Source organism: Lissotriton helveticus, chromosome 1_1, assembly GCF_964261635.1.
Source record: "Lissotriton helveticus chromosome 1_1, aLisHel1.1, whole genome shotgun sequence".
In the NCBI taxonomy this organism is placed as follows: domain Eukaryota; kingdom Metazoa; phylum Chordata; class Amphibia; order Caudata; family Salamandridae; genus Lissotriton; species Lissotriton helveticus.
Genome location: NC_136057.1, coordinates 1254611393 through 1254636488, shown reverse-complemented (window position 1 = coordinate 1254636488; position 25096 = coordinate 1254611393). Strand labels below are relative to the sequence as shown.

Here is a 25096-nt window from a genome sequence, read left to right as displayed (position 1 = left end):
GCCTTCAAATATCTGCAGAGCTACCAGATGACCAAGCAGCAGGAGGGAAACCCCCCCAAGGGTGAAAGAAGATCAAGCGGCCCGAGGCCAAGCTTCAGAGTTCGGCGAGTCAACAACTCCCAGCAAGTTAGGCGCAGACCACAGGCCTTCAACGATTCCTTGTGACGGTGCGCCAGGGGTTGGGGTCACTCCGCGATGTTCCCGCCGGTGCCTTGGCTCCCACGTCGGTTGACTCCTCAAGAAGCAGGAGACCCAACACCCGCAGCCCCTCCACCAGCTCGGATATGTGGTAAGTTTTGTTGCCATGGTCAAAATGAGGCCAAAAGGGAAGGACCACCTGAATCGAATCTTATCCTGCAGTTTTGCGGTGATAGGGTGCAGTGCCTGCTGGCGGGCCAGAGCCCCTGAGGCCAAGTCCTGATATAGAGAACACCCATGGCCCTGGAAGGACACTTCCTTCATTTTCCTTGAGGCCTAGAGGATAGCCTCTTTCACTGTGAAGGAATGCAGTTTGACCAGGACATCACAAGGCCGCTTTCGTCATCCCGCCTGAAGTGTACCCACACGGTGAGCTCTCTCTATCTTGATCTTGAGCTGCTGAGGCGCGATAACCTCTGCGAACAGCCCAAAAACAAAGGCTTCCAGGTCTGGCCCCTCCGCCCCCTCCTCCAGATTCCGGATTCTAATATTGTCCCTCCTGGACCAGTTCTCCAAATCCTCCGCCTTGAGTATGGCCTGCTGGAGCTGAGCGTGAAGGGCCTGCTATTGTTCCTGCAGTGCGGCCTGGGTCGCCGCCAGACTTTGCGATTGCCCCTCCACCTCCAGGATTCTGGACCCCACTGCATCTACATCCTGCCGTAAAGCCGTAAGCTTTTCCGTCAGATCGCCCTTCAGGTGGTCAACAGATGATCGCAAGTCCTGTTTAAACTCACAGCAGAGCTCCACTTTAAAATCGCGTAGGGTAGCCACCAGATCATCTCGTGTCAGCGCCATGTCAGGCGAGTGCGTGGCGTCTGCCAATGGATTGTGCTTCTCGGAGGCTTTAAAATATTGAGACACCTTGTTGGAGTGCTTCTTAGGAAGCATAGGGTCCCCTCCTCTGACACCTTGCCAATCCGCCCGAGTATAACTGCTCACATGGTCCAAAGCTGAGGGCGCCCTGCCAAATGCCCCCACAGCTAGGTCCCCGCGTGCGGCACCCACAATGAGTACGAATCTCAGAGGGACCCCCCCCCCCCCAGTCACCACAGGCCCACCAGCAGACTCTTTGGCAGAGCGCACTAGTCCAGGCTCCCCACCACTCCGCCGGATGTGTATGAGCAGCTCTGCCACGCTTCTCAGACAGCTGCCACCAGCCTCAGAGTCTTCACCGCCGCCATCTTAGAGTCAGGCATAGGTGCGGGGCATCTCGAGCACGCAGGGGGCCGCACCACACCGCACCCGTCATAAAAGCAGCAGGGAGCGCAGGTCCACAACAACAGCAGACCCAGGCCCCATAAAGCAGCCCCCTGCCGCCACCCCACTCTGCCAAACTCACCGCAGCACTTCAAGTCACATGCGGCGCCAGAACCAGCTCGGTGTCTTCCACCTGTGGTTGCGTTTAATCAGGCAGCAGCCGCCCCCTGCCTCAGCGACTCAGCGAGGGGCCTCCCTCGCTGCCAACACGGGGCTCCTCGAGGCACTCCCGCGCTCAGACTCGCGCACGGTGCTCCCGATCCGAGCAGCCACAAAATGGCACCCGGGGCTCGTGATCTCCGCAGCTCGCCGCACCGTCAGTCACTGCAACTTTCTCTCGGCTCCACCAACATCGTCCACCGGCCAGCCAGCACCTAGGAGATAGTGGACACCAAGGACTCGAAAAACTACGTCCCTAGAACCCAGGGAAGGCCATCGAGCGATCAGGTGAGCGCGGAGCTGTGCAGGATCACGTCCGCGCCGCCATCTTACTTGGCCACGCCCCCAACCCCAACTTTTGCTATCCATCAGGAACTGGGGTTGGGCTATGTGTATGATCTGTTGAGAACAGCACCGCTGGTTTGCTGGCTTAAAACCTGGCTTAACCCAGATTTATCTCTGAACCATCAGATTATGAGGGACTGTGTTACCTTGGATAAATCCAGCAGTATTCCATGGCTGTCCTATGTTAAGTCTATGTTTTTTAAACTGGGGCACCCTGAACTTTTTAATGCTCTGGAAGGGATTAAAAAAGTTTTGAATATTCTGATGATGGAACGCGAAGAGCTGGAGCTAAAGAAACCCTGTGTCAGAGCTCATTATTTGATCAAATCTTCACCATTAATGGAGCCATATATGAGAATAGTGACTAAGCCTTTCCATCGCTGGCTCCTGATCAGGTTGCGTTTCAATTTAATTAATTTCTCGCTCGGTAACCTGGCGGGGTGGTGCAAAACAGAGGATATAAACCTGTGTCAGTGCGATAACTTCTCACCACAGGACACACTGAATTTTATGATGTTTTATGAGTATTGCAATGAAATTCGTAGGAGGTTTTTAGTCCCTCTATTGAGGGGTAGGGGCTTCTTACAGGTTAGCCCAGCATTACTTTATCTCCAAATGCTTAATAATACTTGGGACATTTTTAATATTGTTAGTTTTCTAGTCACTGCTGTTCGCCTTAGGAAAAAAAGACATCCCCAGTTCATTCATGTATGAAATTCTATCTTATCTACTTTTTCTTTTATCTTTGATGAATTATGTAATTGCTGCTTATCTTTTTACTCTTTTTTTTAACATCGCTCATATGTATCTATTGGTAACATGGTGTCACGGCGCACTCTGGGTGGCGTAAGAGAACACTGACGTGTCAGGCAGCTCCGTGTAGCAGGAAGCGGTAGTTCGAAGAACTACAGTTGCTGTGATGCCATGTGGAACGTGCCGCCAATGACGTCATAACGTTTACTGGAAGCAATTTTAAGCGCTTCCTGATCGTGGAACTGGTGCCGTTAATTCATGAACTTCCGTGGAACAGAGACGTCAAAGGATTCTGGTAGGGGTGCTTGGCGCACCAACTATTCCTTATTTTATGAGATGGTAACTTGTGCTGCGCTCTTCCTACGAGCGGAAGCAAGATTCTATATCCGAGTAGCTCTGTTGGACGAGCCAGTTCTTGGCTCTTGCGGGGTTGATAGTAATCCACCTCTGGCTTTCTTTTTCCCCTCAGGAACAGAGGGAGCATTTCTAGTAGCAGGTAGCTCGCGCGGCTGCTCAAACATTTCATACTGACTGTCTTCTCCAGTTGCATATGTCCAGGTCGGCCTGTAGGAGTGTAATTCGGCCAGGACATTGGGAGGGAATTCATGCACTCAGCCTACCTATGAACCAAAGCATACCTTGTAGATGCGAGGTGACTTTGGTACCTTTCTTTTTGACCTTCAACATCATGGGAGTAAAGTGCATATTTGTTGATTCCAGTACACGAGGCACTACCTTCAAATGCCTATGTTATGAGACTGCTAGTTCTATCTGAGACTTGTTTGATTCTACTGGCAGTCAGTAACTGTGTTACCATTTGCTTGTTTATCTTTATCCTTTATAGCAGGGGCTTGTTGAGCTCCTCCGAAGACAGATCCAAATCCCCTGTTACACACCACTAAAGCGCCTCTAGGTATGTTATCATAGCGATTGGTATTTCTAACCCTCCAACTAGACACGGTACTAACAATGTGTGTAGTAATGCCATTATTCTATCCATAGATCAGTTAGAGGCAGTGGCACTTCAGAATTATCTACCCAGGACAAGCAAACAGTTATTTTTCTTTACAGGTATTTGGTGAGGGGGCCAGGTTCCATTATTTCATACGTTTTTTTACAGTAAGCGGTATTTATTATTGTGTGCTTCTCGTTTCAAATCTCCCTCCCTGCTGATCCCCTCCTTTCCTTCCCTCACCTGATCACTCTATTGAGTCTGTTGATTTACTCAGACCTTGGAGCTATCAGGAGGTGGACCCCCTAGAGCATCGTACATCTCCGAAGATTCGAGGACCTGACACATGATTTGGCTTATTGTATATTGTGTACTGTACTTTTATGATTTTAATTAATCAAATAAAGTGGTTTTGTCTGTCTGTCTGTCATTCTGTATCCCGTCCATCATTTGTTACCGTAACATGCAAAAAGAGGCATGTACAAATGTGCTCAGACTAAGTGTGCCATGTCGCTCTGCAACCTGCCTTATTTTGTGCCTCCTTGTTTGTGCTCTATATTTTATTCCCCAAGCTTGAGCTGCTGCATGTTATAAAAAGAAGCAAGCGTGGGGAATATAAAACAGGGTAAGGAAAAAGACAGATTGCACAAAAACATTGCACACAAAGTCTGTGTATTTGTGGATGCACTTGCTTTCTTTTTCAGCACATGAAAGCATGACTTAGTGGCTTTACCAATGCCTGCTGTCAATGTGTTTAAAGCACTGCATCATATCATATTGATCTCAGCATGGGGAAAGGTCAGTATTTGGAATGGCATGAAATCCTGGTCTGAAGAAACTAATACAAGAGAGTTAGAGATATGTATTTAGTGTTTTCTTTTTTTTACTGAAAACAGGTCGAAGGCAGAAACCTTATTGTGAATGTATGTATATCTGTAAAACGCACTATCACCCGCAAAGGTATCCTGGTGCTGAGCAGGTGTATGTGCGCAGCCCTTTCTATGGGTTACTTAATTGAAAAGCCAGCTCTTCAGATTCTTGAAGAAGAGAGGGAGAAGATCTGCTGTGCAGTGGGAGAATGTTCCATCCACTAAGCGTGATGTAAGAGAAAAGCCATATTCCTGATCTGGTTCAGTGTATGTGTGGGATGTGTGCAAAAAGGAATCCTGTGGAGCGGAGCTGGGTGGTTGGTGGTAAGAGATGTGACTGTTCACTGAGTTAGGCCTAAGTTGTATAGTGCCTTGAATGTGAGTGTGAGGAGTTTGAAATTACCACGTTTGTGCATTGGGAGCTAGTGCCCCCCCTAAGGTGAGATTTGATGCGAGTTCTGTGTTGGAGGCTGAGGATGAGGCTGGTGGCCGAGTTCTGGATTCTTTTTAGTCTTCTAGTGAGTTGCTCGCTGAAACTGGTGAGGGTGTTCATGTAGTCCAACTTACTGGTGACTAGGGTGCGAGTGACATTTTATCTAGTTCTTCTTAGGAGCCATTTGAGGATCTTCCTCAGCTTCAAGATGTAAAAGAAAGATGCAGTGATGGCGTTGACTTGTGCGTCATGTCCAGTTTGCTGTTGATGATTAATCCGTGGTTTCTGGAATGTATGGTGGGTGTGGGCCTAAGTTCGTCTGGCCATCAGTTGGTGTCCCATGTTGAGGTGTTCTTGCCGAAAATCACTACTTCTGTCTTGTCAGTGTTGTGCTTGAGACAGTTGGCTTTCATCTAGTTATTTACTTTGGTCATGTAGGTGTGAACTTGTTTCTTGTGTTGGGGATCCTATCCAAGAGGAAGAGTATGAGTTGTATGTCGTCAGCTTAGAGGAGGATGTTGATGTCACGTGTGCGGATGACATTGGCTATGAGGGATCATGTATGCGTTGAAGAGGGTGGGGCTGAGCGATGAACCCTGAGGCACTCCACAGATGATTTTGCAGGCTTCCGAGGAGTTAGGTGCCATGTTGACAGCTTGTGTTCTGTACGTTAAGAGGGAGTAGATTCAGCGGAGACGGGGTCTTTGTATGCCAATCTCATGCAGGGGCTGGGAGGGGTGTAAGACCATGTCAAATTCTGTAGAGAGGTCCCATAGAATGAAGGCTGCCATGCCTCCTTTACCAAGCATCATACAGATGTTGTCTGTGGCGGCGAGTATTGTTTCTGTACTGTGATTGAGCATCAATCTGGACTGCGTGGCATAGAAGAGCTGGTGGTTGTTGAGATGATTGTGGGGTGCCCGTTGATTAGTTTCTTTAAGACCTCTGCCAGGTATTTCAGAAGGGAGATGAATCTGTAGTAGGAAAGTGTGGCTAGGTCAGAGAGTGGTTTTTTGAGCACGGACATGATGGTGGCATTTTTCTAAATGTCCGGGAATGTGGCTGAGTCAATAGAGGCCCTGAGGATGAGTGTTAGTGCTTTGCTAATTGGTAGGGCTCCTTTGGTGAAGGCGTGGGGCCCTGAGTGGATGGTCTTCAAGGTAGCAGTGATTAGAAGGTGATGATGGCGGCCAGGAGGTTAAGGCTCATTCTTTGGCTGTGATGGATGTTGAGTTGCGGTGGTGACGGGGTCCAGGTGCCGGCATAGTATGCTGAAAATGGAGGTGATTTTGTTAGAGAAGAATTTCAAGAGCTTGTGGCAAAGGTCTTGTGAGGAACTGATGTGTCTGTAGGCAGCAGGAGGCGTGATGAAATCTTAGATGATGGTGAAGATTTCCTTGCTGCTGTTAGAGCTGGCATTGATGTGATCTGCAAGTTATGTGCTCTTGGTGTTCCGTATCTTCTGGTTGTAGCATCTTACGGCTGATTTGAAGATATCTTTATAAGTGGTATCTTGACTTGTTCTCCATTTGCCCTCCAAATGCTTGCAGCAGCGTTTCGTAAGTCTGAGTTCCTCTGTGTACCAACTGGTCTGTGGTTAGGCTCCAGCCATTGAGATGCACTTGAGGGAAGTCAGGATGATGATGCATGTGGTGATCCAGCTGTTGAAATCCCTGATGGCTTTCAACAAGTTGCTGGAGTGCTCGGGTTGGTGTGGGGAGAGTGCAGAGCACACTCCTCTTATGTGATGTTTTTTCCAGTGAGGCAGGCGGTTCAGGTAGTGGTAGGTCTATGGTGATACAGTATAGGTATGCTGAAACTGAAGAAGACATGGTCTGTCATATTTGCTACCTTGTTGACTATGATGTTGCTGATTAAGGAAAAGACCAGGTCCAATAGGTGTCTTGCAGTTTGGGTGAGTTTGGTAATGTGCTAGATCAGGCCAATTTATTCAGACATTCTAGAAGGGGCATAGAGATTGGGCATGTGCAGTCTTTGAGGTGAAAGTTAAGGTTTCCGAGGAGAATGAAGGTGTTGGCGCTGATGATGAGGGGTGTGATGAAGTCTGTGATTTCGCTAGAGAAATTGGTGCGAAGTCCTGGTGATCTGTATACGTGGAACATGAGGTGCTCCATGTAGCTGGTGGGGGTGGTTATGTAGGAGGCGCAGCTGATTGCATCTCTGAATATGATGGCGACTCCACCTCTGGGCTTGTGGTCTTGCCTGGTAATCTTGTAGCTGGTGGGCATGACTGTAGCAATGCCCAGTGCAGAGGTTGGGTTTAGCCACGTTACATGTGGAAGAGCAGATCCAGAGCTTGTTCATGCAGTGTTTTAGGTAATTACCCAGACTACCTTGATTTATGCTGACCTAATGCAGTCTGATTGTATTCTAAAAGAGGGATTTGAGTAATAATGGAGAGATGGGGGGAGTGCAGGAGGGTGAGTTAGAGGTGTCTTAGTCAGTAGACATAGTATCCATTCTAAATGTGTCTAGCTACTATAGAAGCTTTTAGGTCCTTCAGTCTATTTAAAAAAATGTGGTTAAGCGGAAGAGTTATCAGATGATTACCTTCCAATCTCTTTGCAGGGTGAGGTGTAGCACTCGTTTCTTTTTATTGTACCCTGACATAGTACATTTGTTTCCAGTAGGAGATTTGTGTGTCCTTTGAGATAGGGCAAAAAAGATCGTTTTTAGGCATCGGGAGGTATATCAGTATTATTGGAGCCCAGTCTGAGACTAAGATATTTATCACTAGTTATGGCTTTTGGATTGGCCATTAGGGTTTGGTGTTTGTGGTAGGGTAGTTTTGGACAGGAGAGATGGGGAATCGTATCTCTGATGAGTTGTGATACGTATTCTGCCATCTATTCTGATATAAAGCTCTCTTTGTTTTAGGTTTGGTGTATGTAATAATATCACATAGAAGCTACTGATTTTGAGAACATTCATTATGGGCAGGGTTGTCAGTCAGTGTAGGACCCCACTTAACTGAAATTTGTTAAGAGCTCCTGCTCACTAGGGGAGCTGGCAACAGTGGCCCGGGGTTTGCACCCGAGTGCTGTTTGGCATCTGAAGGCTGGAACCAGAGAAGCAACTCATGTCTGCTCCTTTCTGAGGAGTACCAGAAGTATGGAACATAATTTTTTTAAGGCTGAACTTGAACTTTTAAGTACAAACGGGCAGGAGAGAATGGACAGTTCTGGTAGTCAGTTTGCAAAAATGATTAAAAGCTCAAATTACATTTTGGTGTAAAATCTTTTTAAGGTGCCATATCACCCATGACACAAAGTAAGCAGAATTGTATTATAATATTCTTGAGCAAAATGATATTAAAGAGCAATGGCACCCAGTGCACAACCTCAGGGAGATGTGTGAAAAACATTTTGAAGCACAATTCACATTTAGGAGCAATACAATCTTGACTTGCAAACCCACCCGCAATGGACAATATTAGGAGGGTGAAAACACTTGTAGGAGCAAAGACACATTTAGGTGCAAAATCATAGTTGGTGAAAAGTCGTGAGAAGTAATGTATCACATTTACGTGCAAAATCACTTTAAGAGAAAATATGGCCTTAAGATGTCCCATTAGATGTAAAAGGTGTGTATCGCGACAACATCACATTCGGTTCACAGCACAATGAATTTCAAATTCACCCTTGTTTAAACACCAATAGGAATAGTTGAAATATTAGAACACAAACCATTTTAGATGTAAAATAACACTTTGAGGAATCATGTTTAGGAATCAATCACATTACGATTCAAAATCGATCATGGTGCAACATCATCAGAAGTGTGAAAACAGGTTCAGGAGCACAAATCACATTTTGAACCAAAACACAGTTAAATGCAAAGTCACTATTCGAGTAGCATGAAAAAAGTGCAGAAGCACTCTTGGGAGCATAAATGGAGTGCACACAACTTTTGCTTCAGTGCCCTTACACTACAATGGGACACATATGTTAGAAAGGGAAACATAAACACCTAATAGCCAGTAGGTAATGCGAGACAGAAAAAATCCTCTGGCCCAATCCAAAATATAATTGACACTTTCTTCAAGAAATGGCTAATGGAGATTAGTCAAAAGCCAATCTCTATGTATTTTCTGGTGTAATTGACATGATCACCTGCAACTAGCTAAAACGGTCTACAGCAAGACGTAAATATTAATGACAAAAATCACTACTGCCATTATCGTCAAACTTTAAATATATTTACCTGATAGATTAATGAGTCTTTATTTGTTTTCTGATTAACGTCCGCTCCTAACAAAAGCAAACTTTCCGCAACCATGATATTGCCCTCAGTACATGCTTTCTCAAACATCTTGTTCCTTAGGTTTTCCTCAAATATCATCGCAGCAAAACATTTGCAGCTCAGTGCTTTAAACTAAAAACAACAAAATACAATGACAGTGAGTTGCCATATCGTTCATGGTTACCAATCCAAGATATGATTTAAGATAAATGAGAAAATACTACACCTGTGTATCCCTTTTTCCATTAAACGCCATGTTAATCTGATAAAACAGAACAACATTAAATGACTCCTGTTCTAGCAGCTTAGAAAAACTATTTGATAAACCAATCACGGTCAAAGCAGTTTGAAATCCCTAAAACAAAGTAAATGGAGATAATGAGATAAGTTGATTTGCCAACATACAACAAGAATAAATCCAGATGTTGAAAACTTTCTAATATGTCACCATTCAGAGCCAGAATTAAGCATAGCTGAACAGAAGCAAACAGTATCTAGTGCATCTATCTTTATCTAAGCTCATGCCTCCCCTTTATGGGAAGCTGTATTTGTTGGTATTCATCTTTTACTTGACAGATAGCCCTGGTCAATGCTTCTAGAGCCAGAAGAACACATTGTTGGATGTTCTTTAAACTTATTTCTTGATTTTGAGAGTTAAAATGAAAGCCTCAAAGACACAATGGAAAACATGTTTGGGCATGCAAAGATATCTGATCAAATGGTTCGTTCACTGAGGAATACAATTCAGAGATGGAAATGAAAATGGCTGCTGAAGGGAAGCGTACATGGTTGGCCACATTAGGAAAAATAATACCAATAATACTAATAATATCTATATGCCCAGAATTCAGCTGAATACAGACATCACGCGCACAGAAATTACAAATCAAAGAAACTGCCTACATACATGCTTCTGTATTTCGATGCAATCCTGAAACCGCTGTAAAACTGAAACCAACAACCTTGCGAGGAGATTGACTGTTGAAATACACAGATTCTTCCTGTTAATTAACAACTCCATCAGCCTTAATCCGTGGCACTGAATTCCTGAAAGAAATTTATTATAAAAGTTTAACCAGATATTTTAATGAAACTAATCTCTCAAATATAATTGTAGTGACATTGGTTTTTTTTTTGTTTTGTTTTTTGTTACAATAATCAAAATCTTCTACAAAATAACAAAAGTCCAGGTCAGGAGCCCCCATTTTCTTCACCGAGTGTAGACTCTAAATAACGCAAAAAGGAACACCTGAGATGTGGTGGTGCGATAGTTGTTGTCAAATGTAATTGGTTTAATTGGTTCCTACTCCATGAAAAATGCAGCAGAGAGGACATAAAGGGGGCTCTACAAGGCACGCTGTTGCCTGAGGGCAATGGGGTGCCTGCAGGGGGCACATGTTGCTCTCCCCTGTATGGATGCCAGCCAGTACCTGACCACTTTATGCTGTTTCTCTTTTCACTTGCACCGTTCACCTTGTTTCTCACGAGCACAACTTTGTACAGGTTACACGTACATTTATTGTGATATAGAGTGGCCATTGCGTTTTTTCCACTGTTTAAATGTAGACCACTCTTCGCATTTGTTGCAACAACTATTAATTCCTCCCTGTCTCCTCCTTCTTGCAACTATTGTGCATGTTTTCTGAAACTGTCTTTTAATATTGCCTGTTGAGACATTGTTATTTGGTATACACACTAATCACCCAGGTCTCAACTGAGTCTACGGGTAACCTCCTGTGGTCCATTTTCATTGCCATTACCTGCACTGCATGGACTGCACCAGTCCATGCCATGGAGGTACTGCCTTTGACGTTCCCATTTCAATGCCTATTTCATAAACACTTCCATGGGAATGCCAAAGAACTGTCCGCCAGTTACTGAAAAAGTCATAATATGGCGGTGGTGCGAACACAGGTTTGGCAGTGCAGGACGCTGGCATGGCGGTCCTGCACCTGCACTGCCAAACCCGTAATCAGTCCCTAAGACCCTTAAGGACAGAAACATGAGGTTGGCTCTGTATCTACTGGCAAAGGAGAATATTCGTCCTTCCAAAGGAGATGCCCCCTCTTCAGGGATGGACTACATGAAAAGTGTTCCTTCAACCACTCCTACAAAAGGAAATGCATAAAAAAGAGGCTTATTCAGCTTCCTGAGTTCGATCTGCTCGAAACAGCACTTGCAGCTACCACTTTTGACTCTAAACATGAAAGATGACATTGCTGTCGACTACCTCATCTGCAAGACAGTCGATGACAAGATCTTCAGTGTCGAAGGCGACAACATCCTTGATGACGCTGATACTGTCGACCTCGACCTTGTCGATAAAGGAATCAGCCCAGTCGACATTGGCATTGTCGTCGACGAAATCGGAGATGGCCATGCCATTGTCGGAAGAGGCTCTGCCGTTGATGGTAATGTGGATGTCGACAGCGTTACAGCCAACAAACTTTCATTGACAACAGCAGATGCAGTTTTTTGCGCTATAGACTACGTATAGCCCAGCTCAATTAAATGTTCAATATGTCCCAGAAATTAGTGAAGGCATAGAGGGAAATGACTTTTATTCAATGCTATTTTAATGTACCAATGATTCCCAGCCCGACGACAGGAAATTTGTCAAACGTGAAAATATGAAAGATCCAATGTTTGAGAAGCTGCCTTACTGCTCCACTTCAGTAAGCAGTAAAAAATGCAATTTTGCAGCCGGGAGATGCAAACATGTGCTTTTGCTAAGGGTTTTGGAGGAGTTCCTTGTACTATAACAAACTTTTGATTGTGCACATAATCTTTGATTAGTTCCAGACCATATCACCAAAGGTGAAAAGCTTCCAACACTTGAGGACATGCTGCACAAAATGCCCCTGGGACGATATGCATTTGCAGTTGTTTTGTAGCCCCATCGAATTTTTGTAGTACAGAATGGGACCCAGGCACTTTCACTGCACCACTCTCTTATATGAATTACCTATGTGCATGTGCCCTGCTAGAAATCTACTAGGAACCAAAATACACCCTGACAAAAGTGCATAAACGAGTTCCACATTGCAGGAGGAATTGATCACCATGGCGACGTGATAGAATTATGGGAGTTTGTCCAGCTCTGAAAGCATCCTCCATGCTGCAACCTATGGGAGAAATAACAGAGTACCACAATGGCCAGTCTAGCCAGGGCCTCCGTCTGTGCAATCCCAATGATGTGTTCACCATTTGCAAGGGGCAACCACACGTCATATTACAGAGGCTAGCAAAAAGGCAAACAAACCACTGAGAGGCACAAGTGATTGCGCAGCACACGTGAAGGTTACAAAAAAGGGATGGGTGTAATATATTAATTAATTTCAGGCAATGCTAAGTACCCGGAGCTACAATCCTGTTCATCTTTTTTTCCCCACCATGCCACCTTGGACAAGAACCAGCCAAAATGCAATCCAGCCTTCCTCCCTCCTTTAATAGGAACAATCTAGTTCCAATCGTTACCCCATGTCCCCTCTGAATCTTAACAACACACGCCAGGAGGGTGCAGGTTTGCAACAGCAGAACTTGCACTGCAGTTTCTTGTAGCCGGAGGGCGTCCGGGACATCAGGTGCTATGGGACACTGAGAACAGGGGTTTGTGCATCATGGTGGGTCAAGGTGTCACTTCCTGTGCAATCCCTACTAAGCATGGAGTTTGTGCACCATGGTGATGCGCACAAATGTTCTCCTTTTTTCCAAACACCAGTACCTTAGACTCTACCAAGGTGATATGCACACAATACAGGCTGACTATTGAGATGATTCATCAAGGCTGAATACAACCATAGTCTATTTTTATCGGTTAGCTGCATGCCTATAGTTTAAAGCTAAGTGGATCTAAGTATATCAGAGGCTGATTTTCAGCATACATGGGAACAAGCACACCTTCAACAGAAACCCCACCTACCTTGTTGGTAGATCAGTATTGCTGCTATGCAGTCTGTTAACCTACCACAATGCTTTTTGGAGACAACAGGTGAGCCACTGATCCCTTGGAGGAATTGGTTTGACGTGTTTAAAACATAGTTTTGTGCCACTGAGGGCAGAGACTCTGCCTGGACCGAATACGTTTTTGCTGCTGGTCTCTTTAGGGTGTGAGGGGAAAGCTTTGTTTAGGCACTTCACAAATCTAATTTTGAATGAACGGGAAGTCATAGATGAATACTCTGAGGCTCTAAATAACTGGAGGTCAGGTTTGATATTCAACTCAGTGTGGTTATGCTGCAAGATATTCTTCAAAAGGGGACAGAAGGTGAGAAAGGTGTTCATCTATATATTTCTGCTCTAAGAAGACTAACTGTTGATTGCCAGTTTGACTGTTTAACGACTAGATGGTGCGTTATCAACGAATATGTCAGTGTAAGAATAGAGGTATGTGAGTTTAAGAAAAGGGGTACACATCAGAAGCTCCAGTCAGTGTGTAATACCTCTCTAGAAGAAACAACCGGAACATCCAGTTCCCTGGTGTTAGCCAGGGAACTGGATGTCGGATGTTAGTGCTGTAAGGACGACAGAAGACAAGGCTCAGAAGGATGCTCAAGGGGGACCAAAGGCATTTGTCAGGTGTAGGAGTTGTTTTGAAAGAGGTGGCCAGACAGAGGCCTAAATCCACCAGATTCTTCAAGTATGACTTATGAAGGACACCATTTTTTATTTTATTTATTCATTTTAGGATATCCTTGAGTTCAAAGGGAGAAAGATTTTTGGGAAAATCCATATAGCAGCCAAAGTACTAAGGGCCTAATTTAGATGTTGTCAAAAAAGGTACTCTATCGCAATGGTAACAGTGTACCCTTTCCACCATACTGAAGGTCCATCTATCTGATTTACAGGTAGGTGGAGCTTCAGTATGTAGACGGCAGAGACTTCTCTGTCTCTGCTATCTGACCCCTCTCACGGCCCAACAGAGTAAGGCCCGTCAGAGGTTTGACCGTGTGTCCGCCCACCCAATTTAGAGTGAACAAAAACATAGCCAGTTTTCACTGTCCACTCAGCCAGGTAAAACCTGAGAAAACTAAAAGATTACACCTCATCATAGGAAAACAATTCCCATGGTGAGTGGAAGCATTGGTTTTTTTATTCTCCAAACAAAATCCCACTTCGGGTTTTTGTTGTGGGGAAAAAATGCTAATTTGCTGTGCGGATCCGTCATGATGATGAAGCTGTCCGTCAAACCTACAATGCATTGACAGGAAACGCTGTGATGACAGCTCCCACTAATGTTTTAGAGATCCAGTGAGAAGGTGGACATCTCATAATTTGGCAGGAAATAACTGCATCAGGGCGACGGATGTGTTGATTTATGCATCTAGCAAAGAGGAGCCTGACAGCATTCTAGAGCAGATTTCTTTATCATTCAGAGACATGGTGTGGTCATAAACGCCAAAAAGTGCAAGATCCTTAAAACTGGGGTTAAGTTCGTGGGACCTACAATAACAAGAGATTGAACTGAGCCTAGGCCAGGTTTGGTGGGTGTCGTTGTGGATACATCTTTGCTGATGATCAAAATGGTCTGAAGTCATCAGAGGCTTGAACCGTGACATTAAAGAAGATTTGGCATTCTGAGGGATAGTGAATGAAGAGGAAGATGGATGAATTTTGCTGCATATTAGTGTCTCGGCCAATGTACAATAAGTTACTTACCTTTGACAATACCTTATCTGATAGAGACTAGATCTAGCCGCAGATTCCTTACCTTAGAATTATCCCCAGATGCCAGAGTGGATTCGGACATCTTTCTATAGCAGTACATCTACGCGTCAATAGAGTGCACCGTATGCCTCCGCACAACACAGTCCACAGGATATGACGTTGCCAGAGTCCATCTAAGCCCTCCCCTGATGCGCTGATGTCAGTTTCTTCTGCAACTTCTTTCCGCGCTTAAATGTGAAGCCACTTCTAGAAACTGCCAAAGAAACAGTGTGCCCAAAAAGAATCCTCTTTTTGAAAGACATGATTATTAAGCATCATTGGTTAGTTTGAGCGTCTTAAATATATATATATATATATATATATATATATATAACTATTTTTTTTGGTTTTTGTTTTTACCAACGTAAAGCACAAAGCTGCAGGGAAGGAAACTGGAAGAAAAGTGGGAGCAGGGAGGATGGGTAGGTCGGTAAGGAATCTGTGGCTAGATCTAGGGCCAGATGTAGGTAATCCAGATTTACCGATTCTAAAATGCTGAATTTTACCGATTCGGTATTTTAGAATCGGTAAATGGGATGTAGTTATTAATTCGGTATTTTTTACTGAATTGCTAAGATTCGGTAAATACCGAATCGGTATTTACAGATTCGGTATTTCCCATTCATCCCTATGGGCCTCCAGGCCCATAGGAATGAATGGGAATTACCAAATCGGTAAATACAGATTCAGTATAATGGGGAACACATTCAAGGGTGGCAGGGTGTCACTTTGACACCCTGTTGCACTCCTGAATAGTGCATGGGTGCACATGTGGCACACATACATGCCCTAAGGGCATGTATGTCTGCCGCATGGCACTGTTAAAAAGTGCAAAACATTGCTTTTTTCACGGTTTTCGATATTTACCACCAACTTGTAGTTGGTGGTAAATAAAGAATCCTGAAATTAGAAAAGCACTCATTTGAGTGCTCCCTACATTGAGGATTCGGTAATTCACTGAATCGGTATTTTAAGAATTCGGTAATTTACCGATTACTTAAATTACCGATTCGGTAAATTACAGAATCCTAGATTTTGGCCTCCTACATCTGAAAGGCCCAATACCGGTCGGTAACGGCCGAAATTCGGTAATTTCTGCTGTTACCGACCGGTATTGGGCTTCCTACATCTGGCCCTTAGTCTCTATCAGATAAGGCGTTACTGAAAGTAAGTAACTCATTCATGTGATGGAGACGTTTAGCTGCAGATGCCTTAACTTACAATAGATACCCAAGCAATACCATCCCGGAGGAGGGTCTGCCAACTGATTCCAAGAAATATCCCGAACTAGGCTATCCAGTCTGCATAAGAAAAAAAGAGACCGTTTGGCAGGAAGGGAGGGAGGGAGGAAGAAAACATCCCAACAGAAAATTTGGGGATAACCCCGTATGGAACCAAGTCAAAAACGTTATTTGTATCAGTTAATTAAAACCAATACAATTTGTAAAATAAATGCAACCATTTATGCAATTCATTAAAACTTTGTATCATAAATAAAACTATAAATGTTTGTGAAGTAGTTGCACTTTGAAACCAGGTATGGAATTAATTAATCTTGCGCAAGTGCTCTTGTCTTAAAATGTCTTTTGTCTTTTGAATAATGCAAATATTATCGTGAACTGTAGTACTATTTAATTCGATTTCCATAAACTGAAACTTTTTGTGTTCTCTATTCGTGAGTTATATCTGTTTCATCTCATGTTCTTCTTCACTTCCTTGTTCCTAAAGTTGTAAAATGGAACGGTTCCCGTGACAGGCGTCTGTGTCTGCTTCCTGGAGGAGTGTTTACTTGGGAGAAAAATGTTACTCCATGACTGGACAGGATGGTTGAATTGCCCTTCATCTAGTTGATCACCGCCTGTCTGCATGATCGAATTTTTAAAACGTTAAAAATTGTTTTCAGATTAATCTTTCTTTGATCGGTGACACTTGGGCATGCGCACAACAAATGCATTGAAGTTTCATTAAAGTACCCACAAAGGCGGCAGTTTGATGATTGAAATGTCCTTTTCCATGTTGGGCACGAGATCCTACGACTCGTGCTTGCCTAAGTGATATCTGATAAGACTCCTTTTAATTACTGTACGAAAGTGAGAAGCTAGATAAGCTTGAGGCTTTAAGCAGGTGTATGAATTGATCACTGTCCATGCATGACGTCGTTTAGTCAAAATACATTTTCCTTCTAAAAGAGATTTCTTCTTTGCAAAGAGATTACAGAACTTATTGAATTTTGCCCTGTCCTTCTCATTTTCCCAAAACTCTCGGATCTCTAACTCCTCCGGAGATTTGCTTAAAAACACGCCCCATGGATGTAGTGATTTTTGGGCCATCTCAGCCTTGACCTCAGTCCAACATATGCTATTCAGTGATACGGGTCGGCTCTGTGGAGCTCCCAGCACAATTTGACAATGCTTCGATGTTTCTGATTTGAGAGTCCAAAATCTAAATGGACCTGGGCTGGTGATGCACATTTGGGAAGACCGAAAACAGCCTTGTACACCTTGGTCTGGAGCTCGTTCATCAATTCTGCGTCCTTACCACACCAGGTTTCAGTGCCATAGGCTAAAGCAGGTATTGTTTGTGCTGCCATCACTTTCAGGAGGTGGGTATAATCTGGACAGGAGAGTTTTTTATTCAACAGATTGAATGCGAGAATTAATGATTGGGCTTGTTGTCTCATAGCCCTTATGTGTGCTTTATTAGACAAGCCGCGGCCCAAAGTAATGCCCAAATATTTGTATGAATCCGATTCTTCCACTTGGTCACTATTGATGTACGATTTAAAGTTGCACAACCTTTGTTTTCTTTTTATTTAATTCGAGCCTTTCCTGATCCAAATATAATTTTAAATTGTTTAATGCTCTTTGTAAGCAAATCGGGCTTTGGCTCAGCACTACGATGTCGTCAGCATATTGAAGGTAAGTGATTGGCTCCTTTGCCGAAAAGGGAGGGTTACTATTTGCTGATACAATATGATTGTTGATGTCAGCAAGATATAAATTGAAAAGGCTGGGTTCCAACACGCAGCCCTGTTTTAAGCCGTAGTCGCTGCTAATCCTGTCTGTAATTGTACTCCCATCTGCGAACTTTAACCTTGCCCAGGTTTCTTTGTGCAGAGTAATCATTGCTTCAAGAATTTGCAGCCCCGTGTTTTTAACTTATCCCATAATCTGTTTCGAGCCACTCTGTCAAACACAGACTTTAAATCTATAAAGCATGTGAATAGGTGTATTTTCTTTCTTATCGCTTTTTCTGTTAGGAGTGATAGGGTAAAAAGGTTTGTTGTTGCTCCCATCCCGGACCTGAAGCCCGTTTGAAACTTCGGGACTGCGCATGTCTCCTCTGTCCAACCCTGAAATTGGACTAATAAACATGTTGCATATAGTTTAGCCTCTACATCAATCAAGGATATTAGTCTGTAATTTTCAGGCTGATTGCTGTTTCCATTTTTGAAGATTGGCTTGATTATATTGCCTTTCCTAGAATATGGTGTCTTATTCTGCCTAAAAATATAATTGAAGAGAGGTGTTAAGTATTCTGCCCAAAAGTCAGGAGCATGTTTGAATAGGGCATTTGGAATGCCATTCGGCCCTGCTGCTCCTTCTGTTTTTAGCTTTTTTATTATTCCTCTTAGTTTCTTCACGTCTTTGATGATATTTGGGCCTTCGGGATACATGTCAGGTTCGCCAGCCAAGTGTAACTCCGCTTGTGATTGGGGATCGATCATCCTTACTCTAAGTTTTTCCTCTTGTGAGTCGTCTTCCTCATTTCTTTCTGAACAAGTGTGGTTATTATTCGTATGGTTGTACATTTTTTTAATGTGTTTTTTCCATGTATCTGCGCTAATTCCTGGTTCTTGTTGGAGTCTTGGCACCTTTGTTAGATTATTTATTATGCCCCAGAAATCCCTGCTGTTTGGCAATTTACTTGCCCAAAGTAGTTTACTTCAAGTTGAGTCTCTGTAGGCCGCCTTAGCTTCCCTGCATGATTTCCTAAATATAATCCTCAATTTTTTCAGCTTGCTTTTGTCTTTAATCAATCCCTTCTTTGCCGCAAAGGCCTGTTTTCGTACCTCTCTGGCGATCGATCTTTTTGGTCACGTAGCTTCCTATGAAACCAGAGTTTGTTCCTTGTTTCGATGATCTGCCTACGTCCGTGCTTGACTGGAAAATTTTGATTGAGAAGGTTACCTAGTTACACCCAGTTTGTGATTGGATCTTGATCTCTCAGTAACTCTATTTGCTTGACGAGAACTTTGATTGTTTCCATTATTACTTTTGTATCTGAGCCATACAACTTTAGTTTCCGAAGATTGAAGATTTCTGGGAATTCAACTAAGGTTTTAACTTTGCATGTTGTGGCCAGTTTGATGTTTATTGTCACAATTTGTGGGAAGTGATCACTTTCTGGCCTTGTGCATATATAGGAGGAGTCAATCATGTTGAAGAGGGTGTTACTTATTAGAGTAAAGTCTATGATTGAGTGCCTGTTCCCACTCATGTTTGTTGTTAGAAATAGGATTTCTGGTTGGCTAAGGCTTGTGCCAAAGCCAGGCAGAAACCACCACTCTAGTCAGCGTAAGGGGGAATCACACTGTTGATAACCCCTGCTCACCCCCTTGGTAGCTTGGCACAAGCAGACAGGCTTATCCCCAAGGCAATGTGTAAAGTATTTGTACCAACACTCACAGTGACATCATGCAACACCACAAAATGACACTACACAAGTTATTTACAAAAATAAAGTTATCTTTATATAGATTAGGCAGATCAAAAGATCAAAAACGACATAAAAATCACATAGACAATTAATCCTTTCCTTAGGGATGTTCTTTTGTTGAGAAAGTTCTCTTTAGCAATAATCTCTCTATAAAACGTATTGAAAATAGTCAAAATATTGGTAGGCTCAGACCGGCTGTGAGCCCTCCTCTCTAGCGTGTGGTAACTTTAAAAATGGTGCCTGTATTGAAGACTGCCCTGCTGTACTTGTAGCACAGAATGCACTACCTGGGCATGCTCGCTTTCACCTTTGGGAAATCACCCCCTTACTAAAGCGCGAGCGCGCGCCAGTCACCAACAGGCCACTGCCTTCAACTATTGCCCACTCTGTATTTTTAAAATGCCCTCATTGCCCTTTAAATACCAAAAGGTGACGTTCTCTTCACTGCCCCCGCTGCACCATAATTCACATGGGGCACCGTTCTTTTAAAGGCCCCTGCTGCAGCGGCACTTTGGATCCAAAAGGGCGTCGTTCTCTTAAACGCACCCGCTGCACTTGAAATCAAACTGGGCATTCAAAAGCGCGAGCAAGTCCTGCCAAGGACGCGATCTTTAAATATTGCCCTCGCATTTGCTCTGTTCAGAGACGGATGTACTCTGCTCCTGTGTTACACCAACAGTCCCAGGCAGCCCCCGTCGGTTCCCCAACCCGCTCCTGGCCTCGCACTGACAACAGTGCAGCCGGGAACGTGTTACCTGGGGCTGCTCCCACAGTGACGGTGCTCATCAGGAGATCCCCAGCGGGAGCCCTTCTCGTCCGGTGGTGATGCGCTGGTCGGGATGGGACTTCCTTCCGGCAGCCTTTCTCCTCCTCGCAGCGATGACGTCGATGCAGGCGTCCTCGTCACTAGGCAACCCTCCGGCTTCACTCTAAGGTGACGCGGTCTTTCTTAGATCTTAGATCACGGACCTGGCCTCGGGCAGGCTGCTTGAGTAGCGGCGGTGATTTCTCTGGGCCCAGTACTTCGCTTCTTTTTCAGTACCGGGCCGGCGGCGGTGATCAAGAAATGCCTGCAAATCAAAGAGGTCGGAAATGCAGGCAAAACGGGGGCTTGTTGAGATAAAGTACGGGCCCTCCGTGTCTCACGCTGGGCAAAATAATTACTGTGCACTTCAGGCAGGCTGCACGAAGAGCCTCAGCGATGTCCTGGGGTCACACAGGTTAGCCCAGAGACAGCAGGGACAGTGGAGCACAATGTACGGCGAGTTTTACAGGAGTCCTTTGAGCAAACTTTTATGTCCCTGAGTTTCAACAGGAGGCCAGCTCTTCCCAGGCCTTTGGTGATAGGTGGTCTTCAGAGGGGGAAAGGCACTCAGCACAGCTCCTCTTCAAGCAAGGGGGACACAACACACAGCACAGAATCCCTTGACCCTTCTTCCAAATATTAACAGCCACTGCAGGTCAGCTTCCAGACACTCACCAATGGCAGCACTTTTCCTCAGTCTTCCTGGCTGTTCTTCTTGGGCAGGGATTCCTTCTTGATCACAAAGTTTCCTAATCTAATTTTACAGGGGTCTCAGCTCTACTTTTATACCCAAACGTATTTTTCTTCTTTCTGTGTGAGGGGTCCTGGATCCAGTCCAAACCAGTTATGGGTGCCCTCTGCCAGGGCACATCTTCTTCCTTTGTGAGTGTGGGCTAGGGCCATCAGACGCACCGTGTGAGGAGGAGCCTGCATTGTGGCAGGCAGGCACAGCCCTATTTAGATGTCAAACAAACAAGGACCCCCTGATTTGGCGTTGTCAACTCCAGCGACAGGGACAATAGATATATTGGAATTCTTTGGTCAACATTTAATAGCTACAGAGGAAACTCATGAAAAGCAATTAATAACTTTCAAGATAGGCATTAATTAAAAAATCAGAAAAATTGTTTTTGTCAATAGCTCAACATTTATTAATTAAAAAATACAAACATCTAAAATCATGATATCTTGTACACGAAGACAAATAAACAAAACACAGATCCTAAACAATAATCTGAAAAGACACTATTCACAAGGAATACCTAATATATATGTATAGACACACAGCTAAAAATAACAGTTATGTTTCATAAATCATATTATATTAAAAACTCAAACAATTGAATGTTACTGAACATATCAAACAAAGTGGCATGACATCATATAGTCTCTCGACGCGCGTTTCGGCGTTCCAACAAACGCCTTCCTCAGGAGCCACACAAGTACACTAGAATATACATAGAAAAGAAAAAGCATATATAAGCACATATTTCAACAAAACTCACAATCCTCCACAGTTTATTCTAACCTATCTACAATTTGTCAAGTTATTGTTCTTGTGTACTACTACCATTCTTTCTCGGAATCCAAGAAACAAGAATCATTAACACATATAATTATATTCAAACATTTCCACATTTAAGCAATCTTATCCTTATACACAAAGTTTCATGTCCTCTTTCGAATGTAGCCATCTCTATACGACAACTCATACATTAGATAAACCTACGCACAGATTCATAGTTACAAAGTAACTTTTTGAGCAGTTGCTAAGCGGGTTACTATAGGAGGGGTTTATTTGGATGTTAAACTCTGGCCACAACCGAAGGGGTATAATCTACTGCCATAGCGGAGGATGTTGAGCAGGTTAATCTTCAGAGATGGGGGATTAGTACCGCAAACATCCACCCTTCTAGGTGATATCCTATGTCGACATCTCTTTTTAATATGGTAATCTAGAGATGCGTTTATTGGTTATCTTTGTAGTTAACTTTTCTTACAAACAATCTACTTACTAGGATCATAGATCGTTGGTGTCGATGATAGTAACACCGTTCGAGTCGCCTTGTCTGATGATCCGCTAATTCTCAAGACGGACACATCTAGGCTATTCTCTACGGATTTAAAATATAAGAAAGGCATTCTAATTTCTAATTCACTTAAATCAACGGTTTCTTTTTAATAACAAAAAAATATAAAGGGGAGAATAGATGGGGGGGGGGAGAAAAGGAAAGAAGGGGAGGGGGGGTGGATTTGGAAAACGTTTTTGGGGGACATAGGTAAACCCTTCCCTCGAGCAAGTCTCCAAATACTATGTATCATAAAAACGGTATTTCCCCTTATTTTTTGTATATATATATAAACATCTCAACTTTTGCATGAAATCGTATTATCGTGATATTCGCTCTATACATTTGAAACGCGCTGGTACTCATTTAAATGTGGCCAGTGCTAGACGAAATACGTACAAAATACCAAGCAGCTACTGATTTAGCATGGTTTATAGGTCCAACTACAACTAAGCTGCAACATCTGGTAGAAGGCTCTCCTTTCCCTTTATTTTATTATAATGTTAGGTACAACCTAGACCACATTTCTGGATAAGAGTGCTTACCTAAGTTAAAAGTTCCAGGTTAGTTAGAGAGATTTCCTTGGATGTGGTTCGTCTCTCGTTAATGTAGAACAACCAGGGATTTCTTTAGGTATCTTAACTGTTAATAAGACAAATACCATTTTAATTGTTTCATGATATCTCTGTTTAGACAATCAGCTTAGCCTTTACGGGGATATTAGTTGCACTTACTTTCGTTTAGTTAACTGAAACATTGTCTCGCTGCTTTTAGAAATTAGCCGGTTTTCAGGGACGTTTATGATACAATGTCCTCTCCACTACTGAAAAAACGAAACGAAAGAAACCTACATCTACTCTACACGATGCTGAGTGAAAACACTCAGCATCGTGTAGAGTAGATGTAGGTAGCCTGGAATAGCTAAAACGACAAGAATATTAAATAGGATTGTTGTATATGTCTTTGTAGGGAATAGCGGTGTACATCCAGATTCAAGGATCTACCCGACAGGAAAGCTAAGTGCAAGAATCTATGATTGCACGCTTACGCAACGTTATCAAGAGGGTCCCTGATAACCATTTAACTTCAATTGACAACCGGAATACGGCTCAGTAGAATAAGACAATGTAAGTATAAGCAACATCTTCAGAAAGTGTAAAACGAGTTTGGAATGAGATAGGCGTCTCGAAAGAGTGAAAATGGTTTCTTTCGTTTCGTTTTTTCAGTAGTGGAGAGGACATTGTATCATAAACGTCCCTGAAAACCGGCTAATTTCTAAAAGCAGCGAGACAATGTTTCAGTTAACTAAACGAAAGTAAGTGCAACTAATATCCCCGTAAAGGCTAAGCTGATTGTCTAAACAGAGATATCATGAAACAATTAAAATGGTATTTGTCTTATTAACAGTTAAGATACCTAAAGAAATCCCTGGTTGTTCTACATTAACGAGAGACGAACCACATCCAAGGAAATCTCTCTAACTAACCTGGAACTTTTAACTTAGGTAAGCACTCTTATCCAGAAATGTGGTCTAGGTTGTACCTAACATTATAATAAAATAAAGGGAAAGGAGAGCCTTCTACCAGATGTTGCAGCTTAGTTGTAGTTGGACCTATAAACCATGCTAAATCAGTAGCTGCTTGGTATTTTGTACGTATTTCGTCTAGCACTGGCCACATTTAAATGAGTACCAGCGCGTTTCAAATGTATAGAGCGAATATCACGATAATACGATTTCATGCAAAAGTTGAGATGTTTATATATATATACAAAAAATAAGGGGAAATACCGTTTTTATGATACATAGTATTTGGAGACTTGCTCGAGGGAAGGGTTTACCTATGTCCCCCAAAAACATTTTCCAAATCCACCCCCCCTCCCCTTCTTTCCTTTTCTCCCCCCCCATCTATTCTCCCCTTTATATTTTTTTGTTATTAAAAAGAAACCGTTGATTTAAGTGAATTAGAAATTAGAATGCCTTTCTTATATTTTAAATCCGTAGAGAATAGCCTAGATGTGTCCGTCTTGAGAATTAGCGGATCATCAGACAAGGCGACTCGAACGGTGTTACTATCATCGACACCAACGATCTATGATCCTAGTAAGTAGATTGTTTGTAAGAAAAGTTAACTACAAAGATAACCAATAAACGCATCTCTAGATTACCATATTAAAAAGAGATGTCGACATAGGATATCACCTAGAAGGGTGGATGTTTGCGGTACTAATCCCCCATCTCTGAAGATTAACCTGCTCAACATCCTCCGCTATGGCAGTAGATTATACCCCTTCGGTTGTGGCCAGAGTTTAACATCCAAATAAACCCCTCCTATAGTAACCCGCTTAGCAACTGCTCAAAAAGTTACTTTGTAACTATGAATCTGTGCGTAGGTTTATCTAATGTATGAGTTGTCGTATAGAGATGGCTACATTCGAAAGAGGACATGAAACTTTGTGTATAAGGATAAGATTGCTTAAATGTGGAAATGTTTGAATATAATTATATGTGTTAATGATTCTTGTTTCTTGGATTCCGAGAAAGAATGGTAGTAGTACACAAGAACAATA

General features: G+C 43.2%; 1 protein-coding gene across 2 annotated transcripts in view; it reads right to left on the bottom strand.

The window, feature by feature from the left end:
- LRRK2 (leucine rich repeat kinase 2) overlaps positions 1-25096 on the bottom strand; it is a 2266429-nt gene that overhangs the window by 1557716 nt on the left and 683617 nt on the right. For both annotated transcript variants that reach the window (XM_078680082.1, XM_078680090.1), the window contains 3 exons: positions 10137-10276; positions 9456-9584; positions 9191-9361 (listed from right to left, as the gene is read on the bottom strand). In XM_078680082.1, the coding sequence (XP_078536208.1) occupies positions 9191-9361; positions 9456-9584; positions 10137-10276 (440 nt within the window). The remainder of the gene's footprint in view (positions 1-9190; positions 9362-9455; positions 9585-10136; positions 10277-25096) is intronic.